General features: G+C 43.7%; 1 protein-coding gene across 1 annotated transcript; it reads left to right on the top strand.

Moving 5' to 3' along the window:
- Positions 1-8,380: 8,380 nt before the first annotated feature.
- On the top strand, positions 8,381-18,972 carry CCER2 (coiled-coil glutamate rich protein 2). Its single transcript, XM_075836280.1, has 6 exons — positions 8,381-8,610; positions 9,510-9,556; positions 12,150-12,243; positions 13,251-13,319; positions 16,415-17,172; positions 18,319-18,972. The coding sequence occupies exons 1-6, from the start codon at positions 8,565-8,567 to the stop codon at positions 18,391-18,393; spliced, it is 1,089 nt and encodes a 362-aa protein (XP_075692395.1). The 5' UTR covers positions 8,381-8,564; the 3' UTR covers positions 18,394-18,972.
- The last annotated feature ends 128 nt before the right edge of the window (positions 18,973-19,100 follow it).

Genomic DNA, 19,100 nt, shown 5'->3' with positions numbered 1-19,100 from the left:
AGTCTTGCAGTTTTGCTGCTTAGTAAATATTCTGCTTTCTGACTGACTCTTCTATATCCACATTATGGAGACATTACACTAATATGATCTGGATGGTAGTGGCCCCCGGCTTGTTTCCATACCCGTCCAGGTGGCAGGCAGGAGCCCCTGCAGCTAGAATTTCACAAACAAAGGCAGATACAATGGAGAGGAGGACACCTGCCAGGGATCGGCCGGGAACAATAGCAAGAGGCGGATGGAACAGCGACTATTTATACAACGAGCGCAGCTCTGCCACAAACACCAGACATTAATTCTCCTGTAATATTTATCTTACGTGCATCAGAGCCCTCGTGCCAGCGTATACTGTGCAAATTAAAGTGTTTCTACGATTGTATGTAGCCCGTCCCTTTAAACAGTATTATAATTGTGTGCTGAAGGGCATTTCTTTCTTTTCTTATAGGGGTTTTCCCATCAAGTGCTGATATATCGCTAGGATATTTCATTACTTTATGATTGGTGGGGGTCTGACCTCTGGGACTCCCACCGATCCTGAGAATAAAGGGGCCGCGGTGCTGATTTAGTGCTGCATACCCTTCTCCGCTTTGAATTGGGCTTTACTGCACAGCGGCCTCAGCTGCTATACCAAAAATAACCTATGGACACGAGTGCCGCTGTTTCTAGAGATCAAAACCAGATCTTTTGTTTTTTCTAATCTCATAAAACCCATTTAGGGTATGTTTACACGGCTTATTTTCGGCCGTTCTCGCCATAAACGGCCGAAAAATCTGAAGCAGAACGCCTCCAAACATCTGCCCATTGATTGCAATGGGAAAAACGATGTTCTGTTCCGATGGGCCGTTTTTTTACGCGCCCGTTTTGAAAAATGGCCGCGTAAAAAACGGCTGGCGAAAAAGTAGTGCAGGACACTTCTTGGGAAGTTTTTAGAGCCGTTTTTCATTGACTCCAAAAACGGCCGTAAAAAATGCAGCGAAAATAGAGAGTGGCTTAAAAAACGTCTGAAAATCAGGAGCTTTTTCCCTTGACAGCAAACGGACCTATGCAACTCAATGGGGCTATTCAGACATGCGTGAGTTTTCACGCAGCAAGTGTCCATTGCGTGAAACTCACTGCAGGTCCTAGTTTGGTACGTTTTTTTGTGGATCACGCACGGCTTCCGTGTGCTGTCTGTGATTCATGCACCAGTTGCTAAAGAAATGCAGAGAAAATAAAAAAAAAAATAACAAAAAATGTGCACCGACATCAAAAACTGATGATATACTGAACCCACACTGATGGCACACGGAACTGCAATGCATGAAAAACGCTGTGTTTTTTACGTCCGCAAAACGGGCACGTTCGTGTGAATCGGATCTTAAAGTCGCATCAAAATTGGTAACGCCAAAGCTTTACAGTCTCTGTTCTCTTCGTGCTGCCGTAAAGGGTCTAAGGCCTCACGCCCACTCTAGTTATTTTCGTCAGGGTGCTATCTGTTTTTTTTTTACGGATCGCACACTGACACATTCATTTCTATAGGGCCACGCACACGTCCGTTGTTTTAACGGAACCGAGTGGACGTTTCTTACAAAAATAGGACAGTTCCTACTCCTGCCGTTTTTGACGGAACAGTCTCGGCCTTTTCATTCATTTGGTCCGTTGAAACAACGGACTGCACACGGAAGCCATCCCGGTGAGGTCCGTGTTTCACGGATCCGTCATTAGCGTCCGTACGACGGCCAACAGAAGTGTGAATGAGGCCTTAATATTCTCCCCTAGAAGCAACGCTCCATAATCTAGCAGCTGATTGGAGGATGGTGGGGCTCCGTGTAACATGTCTTGCCCGTTCAGCTGCACCCCTCACTTTGCGTAAACATTTTTTGGGTTTGTGTCTGAAAAGAAAACATTTATTTAACGTTTTAGGTTATTTTTATATATAATTATGTGACGTTCTTGTTATACTCACCACGTGACTCCATTTTTTCGCCTTAATTTACTGGCGTAGTATGAAGATATTGGGGTAGATTTATTATCTTTTCTGCGCCTAGTTTTTGGATTGTTGTGTGACAATTATTTGGCGCACTTTATTGGCATCACACTTTGGTTCATAAAATTCTAAAATGGGCGTAAGTTGCAGGCTGGGTTTCCACGGGGCGGATACGCTGCGTATAACTACGCAGCGTATCTGATCCGGAACCCGCAGTAAATTGTGGTGGAAAAAACTCAATGTTCATTGTCATGGTGACGTATCCCTCCTTTGCCGTCCGTTCCGCAGCGTGGGCATGAGATTTTCAAAATCTCATCCAATTTGCTGCTACTGTAAATGCTGCGGAATCTCCACACCAAATTTCAATGTGGAAATTCTGCAGAATTCAAGCTACACGGGAACCCAGCCTAAGGGTATGTTCACACGCCCTATTTACGGACGTAATTCAGGCGTTTTACGCCTGGAATTACGGCCGAAAAAACGGCTCCAAACCGTCGGCAAACATCTGCCCATTGAATTCAATGGGTCCTACGGTGTTCTAAAAAGACGGCCGCCTCAAAGAAGTGCATGTCACTTCTTGGGACGTAATTGGAGCCGTTTTTCATTGACTCCATTGAAAAACAGCTCCGATAACGTCCGTAATGGACGCCGCGAAAAACGCCTGCACATGCAAAAAACTTCTGAAATTCAGGAGCTGTCTTCACTTGAAAACAGCTCCGTAATTTCAGACGTATTTTACATTTGCGTGTGAACATACCCTTAGAGTTAAACACATTTATGAAAGTTCTATGCAAGATTTTGGCGCAAATAATTGCCGCATTTCATACCAACGTATAGTTGGTCTAAAAAATTTTCCCTTCTTAAAGAGGCTCTGTCACCAGATTATCAAACCCCTATCTCCTATTGCATGTGATCGGCGCTGCAATGTAGAGAAGAGTAACGTTTTTGTTTGTTTTTTAAAAGCGATCATTTTTGGCCAAGTTATGAGCAATTTTATATTTATGCAAATGAGCCTTTCTAATGGACATCTGGGCGTGTTTACTTGTTTTACTAGCTGGGCGTTGTGAATAGACTGGTTTGTCAGCATCACATGTCAGCATCATCCACTTCTATTCACAACGCCCAGCTAGTAAAACAAGTAAACACGCCCAGATGTCCATTAGAAAGGCTCATTTGCATAAATATAAAATTGCTCATAACTTGGCCAAAAATGATCGCTTTTCAATAAAAAACAAAAAAACTTTACTGTTATCTACATTGCAGCGCCGATCACATGCAATAGGAGATAGGGGTTTGATAATCTGGTGACAGAGCCTCTTTAAAGGGAATGTGTCGCTAGAAATGTTTTTTGTTTTTTTTTAGTTAAACAGTTAGTGTATAGGTGATTAAACATTGTTCTAATTCTTTTAATTTTTTCACGAGTCAGGAAATATTATAAATTAGATTCTAATTTATAACATTTCCCTGTGCTGGTCACTAGAGGGAGCAATTCCCAAAATTGCAGCATTGGCATGTGGTAAAGCAACCACATTGCTTTATGCTGCAAAATTTGAGAAGACACACTCGCTCTAGCGTCCTCAAACAATCCCCCCTCCTTTATCCTGGCTAGTTCCAGGAGAAAGGAGGGGATTGAATGTTCAAACCTCCTACACTGTGTGTCGCCATTTTTTTTTTTTTTTTTTATAAATTCTTTACTTTTTCAATTTTACAAACAAACATATCACGTCAAATGCCAAAAGAATATGCAACCATATAGTACTTCGGCACGCAGGCCGGCATATGTGGTCATCCTGTATGGTAAATGTACAAACATAGTATAGTCAAGGAATAAATGGTGCTAATCCCCTGCATCCTGAACCTGCAGACATGCATTAAGGCCCACAGCAAAACATACGGTAACTTAGAAGGAAGTATGAAAAAGGAAATGAGAAAAGAGGAACGACAGAGGAGGGAAAGGAAGGGACGAGTTCCGTTGTTAAGTGTCAAGTATGAAGTGCCAATTAAGAGGCTACGATATTCCTGAATTCCAAAGATGATTGAAACCTGACCCAATGATACCAAGTCTTGATGAACTTGGCGTGAGTACCTCTCATAGAAGCCGTGAGATCCTCCATCCCCATGATCGCCTGTATCTTATCGAACCACATGCTGAGCGATGGCGCAGCCGATTGTCTCCACAGCGCTGGTATGCAGGCCCTGGCAGCGCTCACCAGATGGCGGTCCACTGAGCGACGATATGAGAACAACGGGATCTCGCACAGATCGAGCAAGAAGAAGGCCGGTGTGCACGGAAGCGGGGAGTCCGTGAATTTGGAGGTGATACGCCACACCTCTGACCAAAAGGCAGTCAGCCGCGGGCACTCCCAAAAGACGTAGTATTGTTCCCACCTGATCACCACATCTCCAACACAGCGGTGAGACCGCCGGAATCATAACGTATAATCTGGAAGGCACCCTATACCAACGCGTTAAAATTTTAAACCCTGCTTCCTGATACCTGCTGGCCATGGACGATTTATGTGTCGTTGTGTATATCCTATCTATTTGTTCCGCCGAGAGCGTTATTCCCAAGTTCCTTTCCCACCGTAGCAAATATGTGGGTGTGGAGAGGGTAGATGGGGAGATCAATAGGGAGTATAGTCTGGATAGTGTGTGACGCATCGAGCCAGTGCCCACGCAGAGGAGTTCAATCGGAGTTTTAACCCGAGCATGTTCCGCAGGGTTAGGCAAGGACACCAGGAAGTGTCTCAGCTGAGTGACCTGCCAGGGAGTGAGGGGGAGAGGGTCGGTCAAAGACATCAGTTGCGGGCCAGTCATCCATGACTCCCCGTGCAGGTAATGAGAGGCGGGGCCCCTGCCTGCCTGCAACCAGCTCCTAAATGGACCCCCCTCCCGCCCTGGAGGAAACTCCGGATTGCCCAGGACTGGAAACATGGGGGACGGGGAAGGGAAGATCTCTGTTTGAGGGAAGACCTTCGACGCAACTGCCAGTGAAGGCCCTATCGTCGGGTGTGTCCTTGCTGGTAGAGGGGTATCCCTGCCCAGCCAAGGTAGGGCCTGTAAGGGGACAGCCATAGAAGACTGTTCCATCGACACCCATTGTTTGACCTCCGTATGGCGGAACCAATCCAGGATGCGCGCCAAGTGCGAGGCCTGATGGTAAGAAACGAAGTCAGGGAGCCCCACGCCCCCTTCACTCTTAGGGTATGTGCACACACACTAATTACGTCCGTAATTCGGGCGTTTTTGCCCCGAATTACGTCCGAAAATAGCACCTCAATAGCGTTGACAAACATCTGCCCATTGAAAGCAATGGGCAGACGTTTGTCTGTTCACACGAGGCGTATATTTACGCGCCGCTGTCAAATGACGACGCGTAGACGCCCGCGTCAAAGAAGTGACCTGTCACTTCTTTGGCCGTAATTGGAGCCGTTATTCATTGACTCCATTGAATAGCAGCGCCAATTACGTCCGTAATGGACGCGGCGTTCAAGCGCCTGCACATGCCGTTACGGCTGAAATTACGGGGATGTTTTCAGGCGGAAACATCCCCGTAATTTCAGCCGTTACGGACGCTGTCGTGTGAACATACCCTTAGACTAATATGAAATTTAGTACACGCCGATCCACTGCCTAGCACACTTGAATCACTGCATATCCAAAAACTAAAACAAGGCCGGCGGAGCCTGACTGGGGCGGGGCTTAGCTCTGAACAGAAGGTGCTGCAGGCGCCATCTTTGAATATCACTAACACGTGAACAAACATCACTGGAATGGGTAGCGAGACACAGCAAGCCGGACTACAGGAGAGACCCCCGACACCCTTGGTATACTAAAATAGTATTTTAATATAAGTGGCGCTTAGTTTAACTGGCAGGCAGCCCCTGCCAGGATCGGGGTATTCAACCCGCGCCAGCCAGCCCTGAAAAGAGAAAAAACAAGATAGGAAAAAATAATATTATAATCTACTAGTTGCTGCTTACCTGGTCGGAAGAGAATCTTACCGACTTATCTGTCCTACAGGCGACAGAACAAAAACAATTCTAACACCTTTGGGCAGCTGGAATCTTTATTGACTAAGAGAGGGGCTTGGGAATGAAGTCTTTTTTGCTGCTTTTTAGTAGGTTCTGTCCGTTTTTTCGGGTTGGAACACATAACCCATGGGTGCTGTCGAGGACGATTAGGAAGCCAGATTCTTTTGCGATCAGCTGAAATCTGTCGGGAAACCAGACAGTAAGTGTTTAATTTTTCTGCAGCGCCACCACAGGCCAAATGAACCATTACACAGTGTCCATTCAAATCAATGGGATGTCTGTGTAATGCGGGATAGGACAGGTCCTCCAGAGCGAGAGACGCTCTATGAAACCGCTCCCTACTCTGACCAAGAGATGGGGATCCTGCACAGAGGACCCCCTTCTATTAACTCAGAATTCCCTAATAGGGTGAATAAAAATGTTTTTTCTAAAATAGACAACCCCTTTAACGTTTTCTAGATCTGTAGACATGTCTATTGGGTGCGGCAGGTGCTGTAATGACATCATCAAGCGCGTCTATATTTAACTGGATTGGTTTTGTGAATATCCACCACTTCCCAGCGAGAATATCAAAGGTAAACCAGTTGCCAGGTTTTGCCACAGGACTTCAGTAAGAGAATATTGGGAAAACCTCAGGTAGAAGTACTTTGGCTTGGAGGAGGTCTTGAGTCCCAGGGAGTGGCTCTAAAGCCGGTGATCAAAATTCTCGTCACTTCCCCCATAAGCACCAATGTCACCAACAAGTACGCTGTATCAGAGATGGCGCTGAAGATCATGGAGATCTGGCTGGTCTATTGTAGGGTTTATGTAGCCAGGATTCTGTAATTCTCCTATAAAATTGGCCATACACTGTAGCTAAACGTCAACCAAACCCAGCGATTTCGGTGAGATTGGCCAACTATCTAACGTGTTTGGGGAGCAGAGGTGTAACTTAAAACTGCTGAGCGCCAATGCAAAGTTTTGTAATTGCCGTCTACTTATGTGGCAGAGGGGCCCTCAGGCACCCTTGTGCAAGTGCTATCTCTGCTCTCCCTACAGTTACGCCCCTGTATTGGGGCCTCCGGACCATGCCCCGATGCATAAATCAGGAGAAAGAGGGATCGGGCGTGTTGGATTTTAACATGCCGATCCTTTGTTTGTGCAAGAGATTATTCCACTCTTCCTATTGAAATAAAAACGCATGCTCGGCTAAGCCAAGAGCACATCTTTAGGGAGGAGTTGGATGAAATAGCTATTCGTCCAACAGCTATTGCACATGTACGGCCAGCGTAAAGCATAATTATACCGTCATAAAAGTTTTTGCATGTCAGAAGTTCTGATCGGTGGGGGTTCGAGCACTGAGACCCCCACTGATTACTAATACGAAGCAGCAGAAGCACTCAGTTGAGCGCTGTGCCGTTTCCTTTTGGATCGGCTCTGCTTTCCAGGGAAAATCAAGTGAGCGGTGTAGGACTCATTGACTTTGTATTAACCCATACAATACCTGCTTGGCTTTAAGTGGAACAGCGCTCACCTGAGCGCTTCTGCCGCTTCGTTTTAGCGATCGGTGGGGTCTCAGTGCTCGCACCCCCACCGATCACAACTTCTGTCATGTCACTATGACCTGTCAATAGTTTTATGAAAGTATAGTTACTTTTTTTTTTTTTGGTGTACTATACAGTGTGTATGTAAGGTGTAGCCCTCGGATGGAGTCAAGGGCCACACCTGAAGCCCCCACAAAGTGGTAAACTGACTACAACGGTTTAGGGAGAAAAGGGCCAGATTGTTTGGCATTCATTCAGGTGGAGTCATTCTGGCAGGAATACATAAAAACAGCATTAAAAGAATACTTACCCCACAATCCAGCGCTGTACCCAAGTCACCATCTTCATCTATCTGGCAGGCAAAGTGCTAATAAGCCATATACAAGCAGCCAATACCAAGTCCCTGGTGTCCAAGAGGGGCCAAAAGCCCCCTCTTCCTATGAAGAAGACACCAGTATTACAAATAGCACATGGTAGGTGGGGGCCCGGCTACAGATTTTGTCTTTGGATCCCAGGAGCTTCAAGTTACACCTCTGGCTACAACAAACAGCTCAGCCAACAAATAAGACGTCCTAATGATGGATCAGAAAGGGAAATTCTGTGTCCGGAGTTTCCCTTTAACGTTGTTTTATGTATTTTTCTGGTCCTTTGCTATTGATTAATAATATAGCTGTGATGTATATTCCCTGCCAATATTATATATCTACAGTCACAATTGGAAAGGACAAGATGTGGTATTTGAAGAAGGATTATATAATCCATAAACATAAAGAGATTGCTAAATTATGCTGGACAGAGCCACCTGCACGGGAGGGGGTGTAAAGCGAGCCACAGGTAAAGAGCAGTCAGATGGAGGGGGTGTCAATATGACGACATTCCCCTTGCACTCTGCCAGCTATATAATCCGCAGCTACAGACAGACTGTGCAAACTGTGGTCCAGCCTGGGGCTCAGGCTATCTGCATCCTTCCTGTATCTGCATCATCACAGCCTGGGTTGGAGGATTACCACCACCATCATCATCATCATCAGCCGCACATCTAGGATGGGTCCTGTGAAGTGTTTACTGCTTGCAGCTGTCTGCATGCAAGGTAAGAACTGCAGTCTGCCAAATGTTATTTACTCTGCACTGGAGACCCCTCCAAGGTGAGACCTGGATCTGCAAAAAATACACGACAACACAGCCATTAGTCGGAGATGGATCCGATAAGTTATTAATGCATTATATATTTTAAAAAATTAATTTTCATTCCAAATATGCGACCTTAAAAATATGCGTCATCCTCTGGGGACTGCTTTCTATTCATAGATTTGATTCTAAGTCATATATTATACATGATCTAGTCAAACAACTGTCCTGGAGTTATTGCCGGTCTCCCCGGTAATTAGGTTATTTCCATAAGATGTTATATAAGGAGAAATGCCACAATCCGTTCCGTTTATCATATTTTAGATATCTTCTAAACTGCTTTACATTAGTGATCTCCAACCGATAGCTCTCTAGGTGTTGTGGAACTACAACTCCTTGCTGTCAGGGCATGCTGGGAGTTATAGTTTTACAATAGCTGGAGAGCCGCTTTTTGCAAAGCACTACCTTATATCCTAAAATTCATAAAGCCATGAAGTTTCTTTTGACTCCCGAAGACCATATCAATAGGTTTGGGTCTTCAACCTTCTCAATGCTGTGTTCATGTTGTCCGTGATGGCCTCCATCCGTCTCGTTCCTAGTCGCCCTTTTCCTTTTTCTCCCCTTCAACTCTTCTCACCTGTATTTTCACCAGCTGGATCTTCTCTCAATATCAGATAAATCTTCAGTCTGGTTATTTGTGGAAGGTTCAGGCTGATGTGATCAAGGATCTTCTCCTTCAATGAAGACTATCGACTGGGTCTCCAGACTGGTCAACCAACATAGAGCGTTGTGTAAAACAGCGGAGTCAATAGTGTCAGCTATAATGAAGAAGTAACTTCATCTTTGCCTTTTATCTCTTAGTTTCCACCATGCCCTTGACCAGCCAGCTGTCTGAAGAAGAAGAAAAGGTGAACAGTTTTGATATTTAGACATGTATTATCTGTTTCCACGTGACATCTAATAAATGTGTACAATATGCGAACCATCTGCTGTAGTGGTCTCCAACCTGTGGCTCTCTCGCTATTGGGAAACTACAACCCCCATCTTGCAGCTGACAGAGTACGCCGAAAGTTAAATTTCCCGAGCAGCTGGAGAGTCCCAGGTTGGAGGTAACGTCTTATAATGCTCAGATGCCTCCTAAACTTCATCATTGACATGTATGGCCATATATTGTTTTTGTGCTGGGGGCTCATTCATGGTAACTAAGCTACTTGAGATGTAAGTTTTGATGTCATTGTATTATATTGATACTACTGTACAATAACTGTGGGATTCAGTGTTTTCTAATAGTACTGGTTGGATAAGGAAGTCATTCAACTCTCTGATTGCCAAGGGCAGCAATACCGGTTATCCTTTTGCATACGTCTTTATTGATTTTCTCGCAGTTGTCCATAGTAAATACCATAAAATAATCAATGTAATTAGTCAATCTCAGTGTAGAATTCCATTATATAGAAATGTCAACATGATATGCCTTAAGGTATCCATACAAGAACCTACGTCTCACATCTGCCCAACCTTCGACCTCCAGTAATGCGTGGTGAGGTCCATACCTTGCTGCTCTTTCAGAAATGGAAGGGTTGAATCATCACAGACTTTCCTTCATGTTGGTAGAACTCTGTGATATTTAGTGATTCGCATTATCGGAATATCTCAACATCTGCCCATACATGGCCCACGTTTGGTCCTAAATGTTGGATTGGGCTTTTAAATAAGATTGTGTATGGGAGCTGTACATCCCTACAGTCAATAAGGTCAGGGACATTCACAAAGGTCTTCTACTGTAGTAATCCTGCTCTGCTTTCTATTTAGAATATAATCGAATCCACTCTACCTATGTCCATTGTGGATCCATCTCCAGATGATGATTCAAATTGACCTGTGATGTCTACTTTACAAGATGCATCCACATATTCATTTTTTCCACCCGTAGAGAATATATCAATAGCCCTAATGGTTCTCCAGCTTTAATTATTTCTCTCCCTTCCTACTTTACTTTGACTTAGCTCAGGTTGCCCAGCAACCACTTGGTTCCTGTGTGGGTGACTACCATTTCATTACATATAACTACATATACTGGTGGTAAGAAGTTCTATCTTGTGAACAACAGAATAAAGCTGCCCATACACATTAGATAAATGTTGGTGAATCCAGCCTATTTTGGTGGGATCGGTTGACTAACTAGTGCATATGGGGGCAACCCTACAGCAACCCGATGTGAGAGGAATGAAGAATTTGATCCTTCGTTTACCCGGGAGAGGTGTCTGGCAGGGGGCGATTCCACTCTGCCCAGTGAAGTAAACATGCATGCTCGGCCAAATTTATTGTACATGTTTTTTTGGGAGTCCGTAAGTGATCGTTATCAGCCATCGGCCAAACGAACGTTCGGCCAACAGCTATTTAATGGGAACGGTCGACCTTAGTTTAGGTCCCTCCCGCTAAGGCAACGTGCAAAAACATGTAAGACAATGAGACAAGGGGGAAACTTTTCCTTTCACATGCTGGTGTTTGTTACACTGTGTACTCTGAACCACTGTAATTCATCATGTTACAGAAGAGGTTGTCACAATCAAAAAAAGCGGTCAAACTCGTTGAAATCAAACCCGAAGGTCGCTGTTCAATATTATCGACAAGCTGAACTCTCATTGTATAGGCGACAAGTTTTGCAGCTGCTTAATTAGTAACTAAATCTTCTGTGGACAGAAAACACCGGCAGTACATGACGTACTGACAGAAGCACTGCATGGACTACAGCTCTTTATCGGGACTCTAGGAGGAGCCGTCAGAGCTCATGGCTCTAGTAGATTAGAATTCTTTTTCTCCTGCTTTTTATTTTCTATGGTATATGTTGGTTGCACTTACAATATCATCGTTAAAAGGCGCGTCCAGGATTAGAAAACAGAATCAGCATTTTTTTTATTAACAGCGCCACTCTGGTATTGTTTGGTATTGCAGCGCTGCCTTATTCACTTGAATAGGGATGAGCTGCAATACCAGATATAGCCTATGGACACGAATGAGTCCTTTAATGCCCTATTAGAGCATATAGACATCATACAGGGACGTCCCCACTTAGGTCCTTCCTCCAGAGCGGAGAGCTGCCAACAAAGAGCGACCAGTCCATACTAAGAAATTAGGTGTTGGTAATTATCCTTTATTTTATCCTTAATGCACCCCCATCATGCCTCAGGATGGAACACAGATTTCATATTCTCTTTATCCTGGGAGCAGCTTTCATTTATTCCCTTAGTCACCCCCTGCGGAGATGAGGGGGAAGGTAAATGACTCTGGACACATTTGTGGCTTTGTCCCTTTTTAAGCTCATAAAACCATTGGACTGTCCAACTAAGAATATCTAAACTACTAATGACTACAAATTGCTCTATAATTGTAGAGGTGTTATGTTGATCCAGAAGAAGACACTACAAACAACCCAGTGATCAAATTATTTTTTTATTGGGCTATGTCCCAGTATTAATCATGCTCCTTTTTGTCCTCCAGGTCACAAGATGTATCATGGAGGTCCTGGCAGAATCATTGTCCTCATCTGGGCCAGAAAGAGTCAGCAGTAGCTGCATCCGAATACTCAAAGAAGGTTTGGAGCCATCTGTTTTAATCCCTGGTCTCCAATTTTCTCTCTACTCACCCAAATCTTTCATTCCATGTCGTCCTACTGTGTTCTCCTCATCCTAAGGCTAGATTCAAATGGGCGTTGCGCATCTCGGACGTGAAAGTCGTGCTCTGCGCTGCGGGAACCAATATCACGTATCCCCCATAGACTACAGTCTATGGAGGGATGCGTGAAGAGCGAAAAAATAGGACATGTCCTATTCTCACGGATCCTTCACACGGTCCGTTGAAACAACGGCCGTGTGAACGGCCACATTGAATTATACAGGTCCGTGTGACGGCCGTTGTTTCAACGGCCGTCACACGGACGTATAACATGTGCCTAAGGCCTTATTCACACGAACGTGTCTGTTTTGTGCGCGTGAAAAACGCAGCGTTCTTCTTGCATTGAAGTTCCGTGTGACATCCGTTTACGGTGCGCGTCTGCGTTTTTTACGCGCGTATGTCACTTGTTTTTTACGTCAGCAAAAAAAACTGAAGGGGGTGCTTTTCTTTTTTTCATCATTTCTTTAGCAACTGTTGCGTGGATCACGGACAGCACACGGAGGACGTTCGCGTGCTGTCCGTGATTTTCACGCACCCATTGACTTCAATGGGTACAGGATGTGTAAAAAAATGCACAAGAATCGGACATGCAGTGAGTTTCACGCAGCGGACACACGCTGTGTCAAAAACACTGAATGGCCCCATTGAATTGCATAGGTCCGTGTGACGTCTGTTGTTTTAACTTGTGTAACACGGATGGGAAATACGCTCGTGTGAATAAGGGCTAAGACTCTCTTAGTTTTGTTCTCCTATTTTAGGTATTCATAATTATATGATCTGTCGTTTTTGGGTAGACTGTTCCTTTAAATAAGTTGAGAAATGACATTTTTATGTGTAGATGATTTACAAAGAACATGATGTGAATGTGGGTGTTCTGTAGACATCTTTGGACCTTCTGTTAAAGTCACGATGTTTGGGCTTTTGCAGATGAGCGTCTGATCTCCATGCTGCGTCACCAACATTTGCTCAGAGAACTGGAGGATCTGACTCATCGAGGTAACTGATAAGTGTCAGGGAAGTTATAGTTTAAATTGGAGGAGAAACTATGAAAGTACTGGTTTCTAATAATGATAGTATGGAGACTCAATTTCTTTAGCAAAATGTTGGACCATCACAAATGATTTAAGGTAGTAGGACTTTAGTAGGAATTGATTCCATGAGCATTACCAGGTTGAGTTGCGCTAGGGAACTACAAGGTTGAAGGTGGTGTTTCCATGTTGGACAGTCCCTTTTTCTTACAAGGGTCCCCTGATGATAAGCAGATCACAGAGTGTCCTGCTGCTGCTACTAGTATCAGCGATCAATTTGCTGGGAAACCGGGTCTAAGGGTATGTTCACACTACAGCGTCCGTAACGACTGAAATTACGGGGCTGTTTTCAGGAGAAAACAGCCCCGTCATTTCAGCCGTAACGGCATGTGCAGGCGCTTGAACGCCGCGTCCATTACGGACGTAATTGGCGCTGCTTTTCATTGGAGTCAATGAATAACGGCTCCAATTACGCCCCAAGAAGTGACAGGTCACTTCTTTGACGCGGGCGTCTATTTACGCACCGTCTTTTGACAGCGGCGCGTATATTACGCCTCGTGTGAACAGACAAACGTCAGCCCATTGCTTTCAATGGGCAGATGTTTGTCAACGCATTCAAGCCATAATTTTGGACGTAATTCGGGGGTTAATACGCCCGATTTACGTCCGTAATTAGTGTGTGTGAACATACCCTAAGTGTTCAATTCCCCTGCGGGTCAAGCCAATGGATTGTCCATGTAATGTATGGATGTGCCGAGTACTCCAGAGAGAGATGCTTTTTGTAGCCGCTTTTGGAACTGGCTAATAAGTGAGAGCACTGAATAAGGGACCCCCCTCTTTTTACTTACAGCACAGGTTCTAGCAACAGTCTGGGATTAAAGAGGCTCTGTCACCAGTTTATAAGTGACTATTTTTCATTTTATGCTAATTTCTTCTAAATACCCAACTGGGCGTTTTTTTTACTTTTGAGCAAGTGGGCGTTGTAAAGAGAAGTGTATGATGCTGACCAATCAGCGTCATACACTGTTCTTCATTCATGTTCAGCTGTACTCACAGCACAGCGTGACCTCGCGAGATCACGCTGTGCTGTCACTCCCACAGTAACTTTACCGGAGTGTCGAGAGACAAATTTTTATGCTTGGTGAATAAAACCACTTTTTCACTTTTGAAAATCCTGAGTGCTACAGTTCCTTCTATTTATACTGTATATAACCACCATTATCCCTGTTTATACCAGCCATCATCCCCATATATAACCTCCATCATCCTTGTTTATAACCCCCATCATCCCTGTAATTACCAGCCCGGCTGGTATATACAGGGTTGACGGGGTTTATATAGGAATGATGGTTGTTATACACAGGGATGATGGGTAGTCCAGCCATCATCCCTGCATTAACCCCCATCATTCCTGTGCATACCAGCCATCATCCCTTTATATAACCCCCATCATCCCTGTATATAACCCCCATCTTACCTGTATATACTAGCCAGGCTGGTATATACAAGGATGATGGGGGTTATATACAGGGATGATGGCTGATATATTCAGGGATGATGGGGGTTATATACAGAGATGATGGGGGTTATAAACAGGAATGATGGCTGGTATATAATTAGAATGTGATTGTGCAATTAGACTTCTGGTCCCCGGCAGTGTTATAAAAATTTATCAATCTCAGAATCAGCACATGGGGGGACCAGAATGTATATTAGCGAGTGTACCACATACTGCAGGGAGTACACTGCTAATAATTTTTGGTCCCCACATAGCCACTTTAATAATACTGCTATATAGTTCCCATAAGAAATAGACCCTAGTGGTTAGTTCCAAATGGGGTCATCTTCTTCGATACCTTTGTAGTCGTCATTGTGTCAGTCTGGGCCCAATATGGGATCCTATGGTTCTCTAGTGGACCTGTCGGGCTATAGAGCCGTATGCTGACATTATTAGGTCTAGCACAACTATATGCTTGTGCACAGATGCTCTCTGAATATACTGTCGTCAAATCAATATTCTCCTCATTTCCCCTGTTATTTCTGTATTGACTGTTACCATGCTAGGGCTCTGCTGTAATTGTAACTCCCATAGGAATGAATAAAGAGAGCTCCAGGATGCGATCGCCACTTCACCAGTTGGGACAGAGATCGGATGACCCCTGTTCTAGGGATAAGTCTGGGTCCCAAAACGGGAACCCGCATCTATCAAACATTTATGGCAGACCAAAAACGTCTGAAAATACGGAGCTGTTTTCAAGGGAAAACAGCCCCTGATTTTCAGACGTGTTTTGAGCAACTCGCGATTTTCGTGGCGTTTTTTACGGTTGTCAAACGACGACGCGTAAATGACAGGTCGTCGGCACAGTACGTCGGCAAACCCATTCAAATGAATGGGCAGATGTTTGCCGACATATTGAAGCCGTATTTTCAGGCGTAAATCGAGGCATAATACGCCTCGTTTACGCCTGAAAATAGGTCGTGTGAACCCAGCCTAAGAGGGGAATAGCCCTTTAACTTTTTTCTCACCAGTGGTTTAGTTGCTTGTAGTTTAGAGTCATTCTGTTATTGCTGTAATGGTATTGACATGGCCATACCCAGCCACCAATCTGAACAAGCAGAGATGCAGTGTAAAACATGGTGTACAGTGAAGCAAATAATGGAGATCAGACTCTCAGGCTCCCTTTAGACAACGCAGCAAAGCTGTAGTAACAGATGATAGATGTTCCCCAATGGAGCAGAGCTAAAAAGCAGCCGGCTATGAGCAAAATAAATAGCAGATGAGATTGCACAGTGTGAACAAGGGTCATCAACCATCTTATAGTGTCTATGTATAAAATATCATTGGTGGTATTTCTATTTATGAAAACATCCTTATAACATCAACTTTTCTCAGGTTACTTCGACAGAACCTTCAAGGTCCTGTCCAATGATGGAATACCTACCACAGACCATAGTTAGTTGGCACAAGTTTGCACATAGGATGTACGCGTAGTACTTTTTAACGGCATCTTTTTCACATGAGCTCTGCAAAACTAAACTTGTTGTATTTCCTTTCCTCCTTAGAAAAGTCGCAGCTACATGCAGAAAGGGACAGTATCGAAGAAGAAGAGCTTAAAAAGAGAGTCAATGAGGCTCCTGTACCTCCTCCTAAAAGAGATGCCGAGTCCAAAAGGGGATCTGAGAATGAGGAGTCCAAAGAGTTTGAGAAAATAGAGAAAGTGCAGGTCAAGGAGAAGGAACATGGCACATCATCTGAGGAGAAGATGCACGAGATGCTGGAAGAAGAAGAGAAAAAAAGAAACGCACCTGTTAAAAAAGGAGAAGATCAGATGAAAAGAGATGGGAAAGAGGTGCGAAGTGACGTGGCCACCAAGAGAAAAGACAAAAAACACTTTAGTGATGAGAGTGATGAAGACAGCTCAGAGGAACGAGAGCACGAGAGGGGTTTCCTTGGGACCAACAATGGGTGGTACCATAGAAACCATGAGGGATGGGAAGAAAGAAAAAGAGGTTCACAAAGAAGGATGGCAGAGGACCCCAGTCAGGAAGAGACAGACCAGTTTGAGTCTGAAGACAGAGGCCTGAAATACTTCAACACCAAGACCCATATGCATGGCTACAATGGAGAAGACAAGAGGCATATCCACCACCCAGAAGAAGAAGAAATGGACAGGGAGGGAACCTATTATGGTCAGGGAGAAGATGAGATGGGAAGAGAGAGGCACCACCATAATGGGAGACCTGAAAATCATGACCACAGAGAAGAGGAAGAGGAGAGGGAGTTGGAGGAAATGGAAGAACATGAAGAACACAGAGCTAAGGTATGATGATGAGGAGGAGAACTCATGTTGACATCTGTAGGTTGTATTTCCCTGTCCCGGGTGGACACTTGGATAGCAGAAATATGTTCCTTAAATAATATATGAAATAATTGAGTGAAATATGTGCCTTTCTGGAAAAATTAGAAAGGGTGCCCCTGATAAGATTATCTACATTACCTGTAACTCTTGTGAATTTAGGTTTACTTTAGGACATTGATAAAAACATTATCTCTATTGGAATATTTTTGTCTGTTTGCTGTACTCCCATTTTATGACTGTTGTTTAAAAAGAACTATTGGACTTTAGTAATTTTATCGTAATAAGAACATAGCCACCAATAAAACGACTTATCACAAACACTTTGCACTGTGTAGTCCAATGTTAGGCGTCAGCCACAAATTACCTTGACCAGACTATATTCGAAAGAGTCTACATGGACCCTACACAACTTCTGATTAGACATTCATAAATACAGGGAAATTATGTGTGAAGATGGTCATATTATGAACTATGTTAAAGAAGAGATAAGAAAATTAGACTACTTGCCCAAATTCTAAAAACATTTTTCAAAAAATAACATGATATGACGACTGATCTCGATGTAAAAACTGTGGTCAAGTAGAGAGATGAGTTTTTGATTAGTTCACATGGGTGAGAGGCTGTTTGGCGGCTTTGATTGCTATGGTGTTGTGCCAGCACGGGAACAGCTGTTATCCACAGTAGCTTAGCCTGGTGGTTGGGGTGCCGTTGTGTTCATGAGCTACATGCCTTGTGGGTGCTACATTGTGTTAGGCTTGGTAGTCATGCAGTCCCATGTTCTTTGTTAGGGTATGGTCACCATGATGTGGCAAGTGGACTGATACACTTTAATCTAAATTTTTGGTACTTAGAAGTAATGGATTACCGTTTTTGGATGTGTGGGTCAATTCCATTTTTAGCTAGGGTATGGAACTGGAAAAACTTTTCTAGGATTATTCCATCACATTAGGGACTGAAAAAAATTGTCTAGGATTATACCATCTATCCTCCTTTGTAAATGGATCCAACTCAATGGAATTTTTGAAAACAAAAACATTTGCACAAATATGTAAAAACAAATCAGTGTTGATCATTTATATAATTGTTTTGTGTGTGTGTGTTTTTAAGGAAAGGGACATCCAAGAGGTAGAGGAAGAGCTGAGGAAGGCAGCAGAACGACTGCAGGAGCTTCACCGGGGCTAAGAGAAGGAAAATGGGCCTTAATCTTCTGTCTTCCGGACTACAACCTGCCAACGCTTTGCACGTGTTCTTGCACCCTGTATATACACAATTCTTCCACAGTCTGCTGTATACTGTTTTTAAAACGGGGCTGTGTTTTTGTGGCTATATTATGAAGTAAAGCTTTTGGCCTGTTAATACGCTCAGAACGGATTGTGGCTTCAGAGCAAACAGGATTATATATATCCACATTTGAAATTCTTCTCTGTCTGCAATGAATCTGTATCTGCAAAGGTATTTGTCATCCTGGTAGTGCCTCAAAAAGAAAAAAAAAACTGGTGGTAGAGGATTTATCCCATTGTACCGATTCCCAAAAATATTATTAATATTCTTCTTTAACAACGTTACTTAGAGATGTTTTGTTCATTAATGAAATTACAAGTAGGTCAACACAGGAAATGTTAGGTGCAAACAGAAGGAGAAGGTCCATTTTGTTCTGGGAGATACCTACACGAGTCATTGCATTGTCTATCCGGTGATAATTTTCATGTTTTGTTGTAAGAACCAAATAAAAATGACAAATTCAGGGTCTAAGTATATATACACTTTGGATATTGGTGGCGGTCTTCATTATAAGAGGTCAATGTTCCTTGGGTAGTCTTCTAATTGTAATTATACAAGGCATGACTGCTGAATTTTAGGTAGATTCAGTAGTGGTAATCTCATCATAA

The sequence above is a fragment of the Rhinoderma darwinii genome, chromosome 8 (genome assembly GCF_050947455.1).
Source record: "Rhinoderma darwinii isolate aRhiDar2 chromosome 8, aRhiDar2.hap1, whole genome shotgun sequence".
In the NCBI taxonomy this organism is placed as follows: Eukaryota; Metazoa; Chordata; class Amphibia; order Anura; family Rhinodermatidae; genus Rhinoderma; species Rhinoderma darwinii.
The sequence above is the reverse complement of the archived record's forward strand: the minus strand, read 5'-3'. Positions and strand labels throughout refer to the sequence as shown.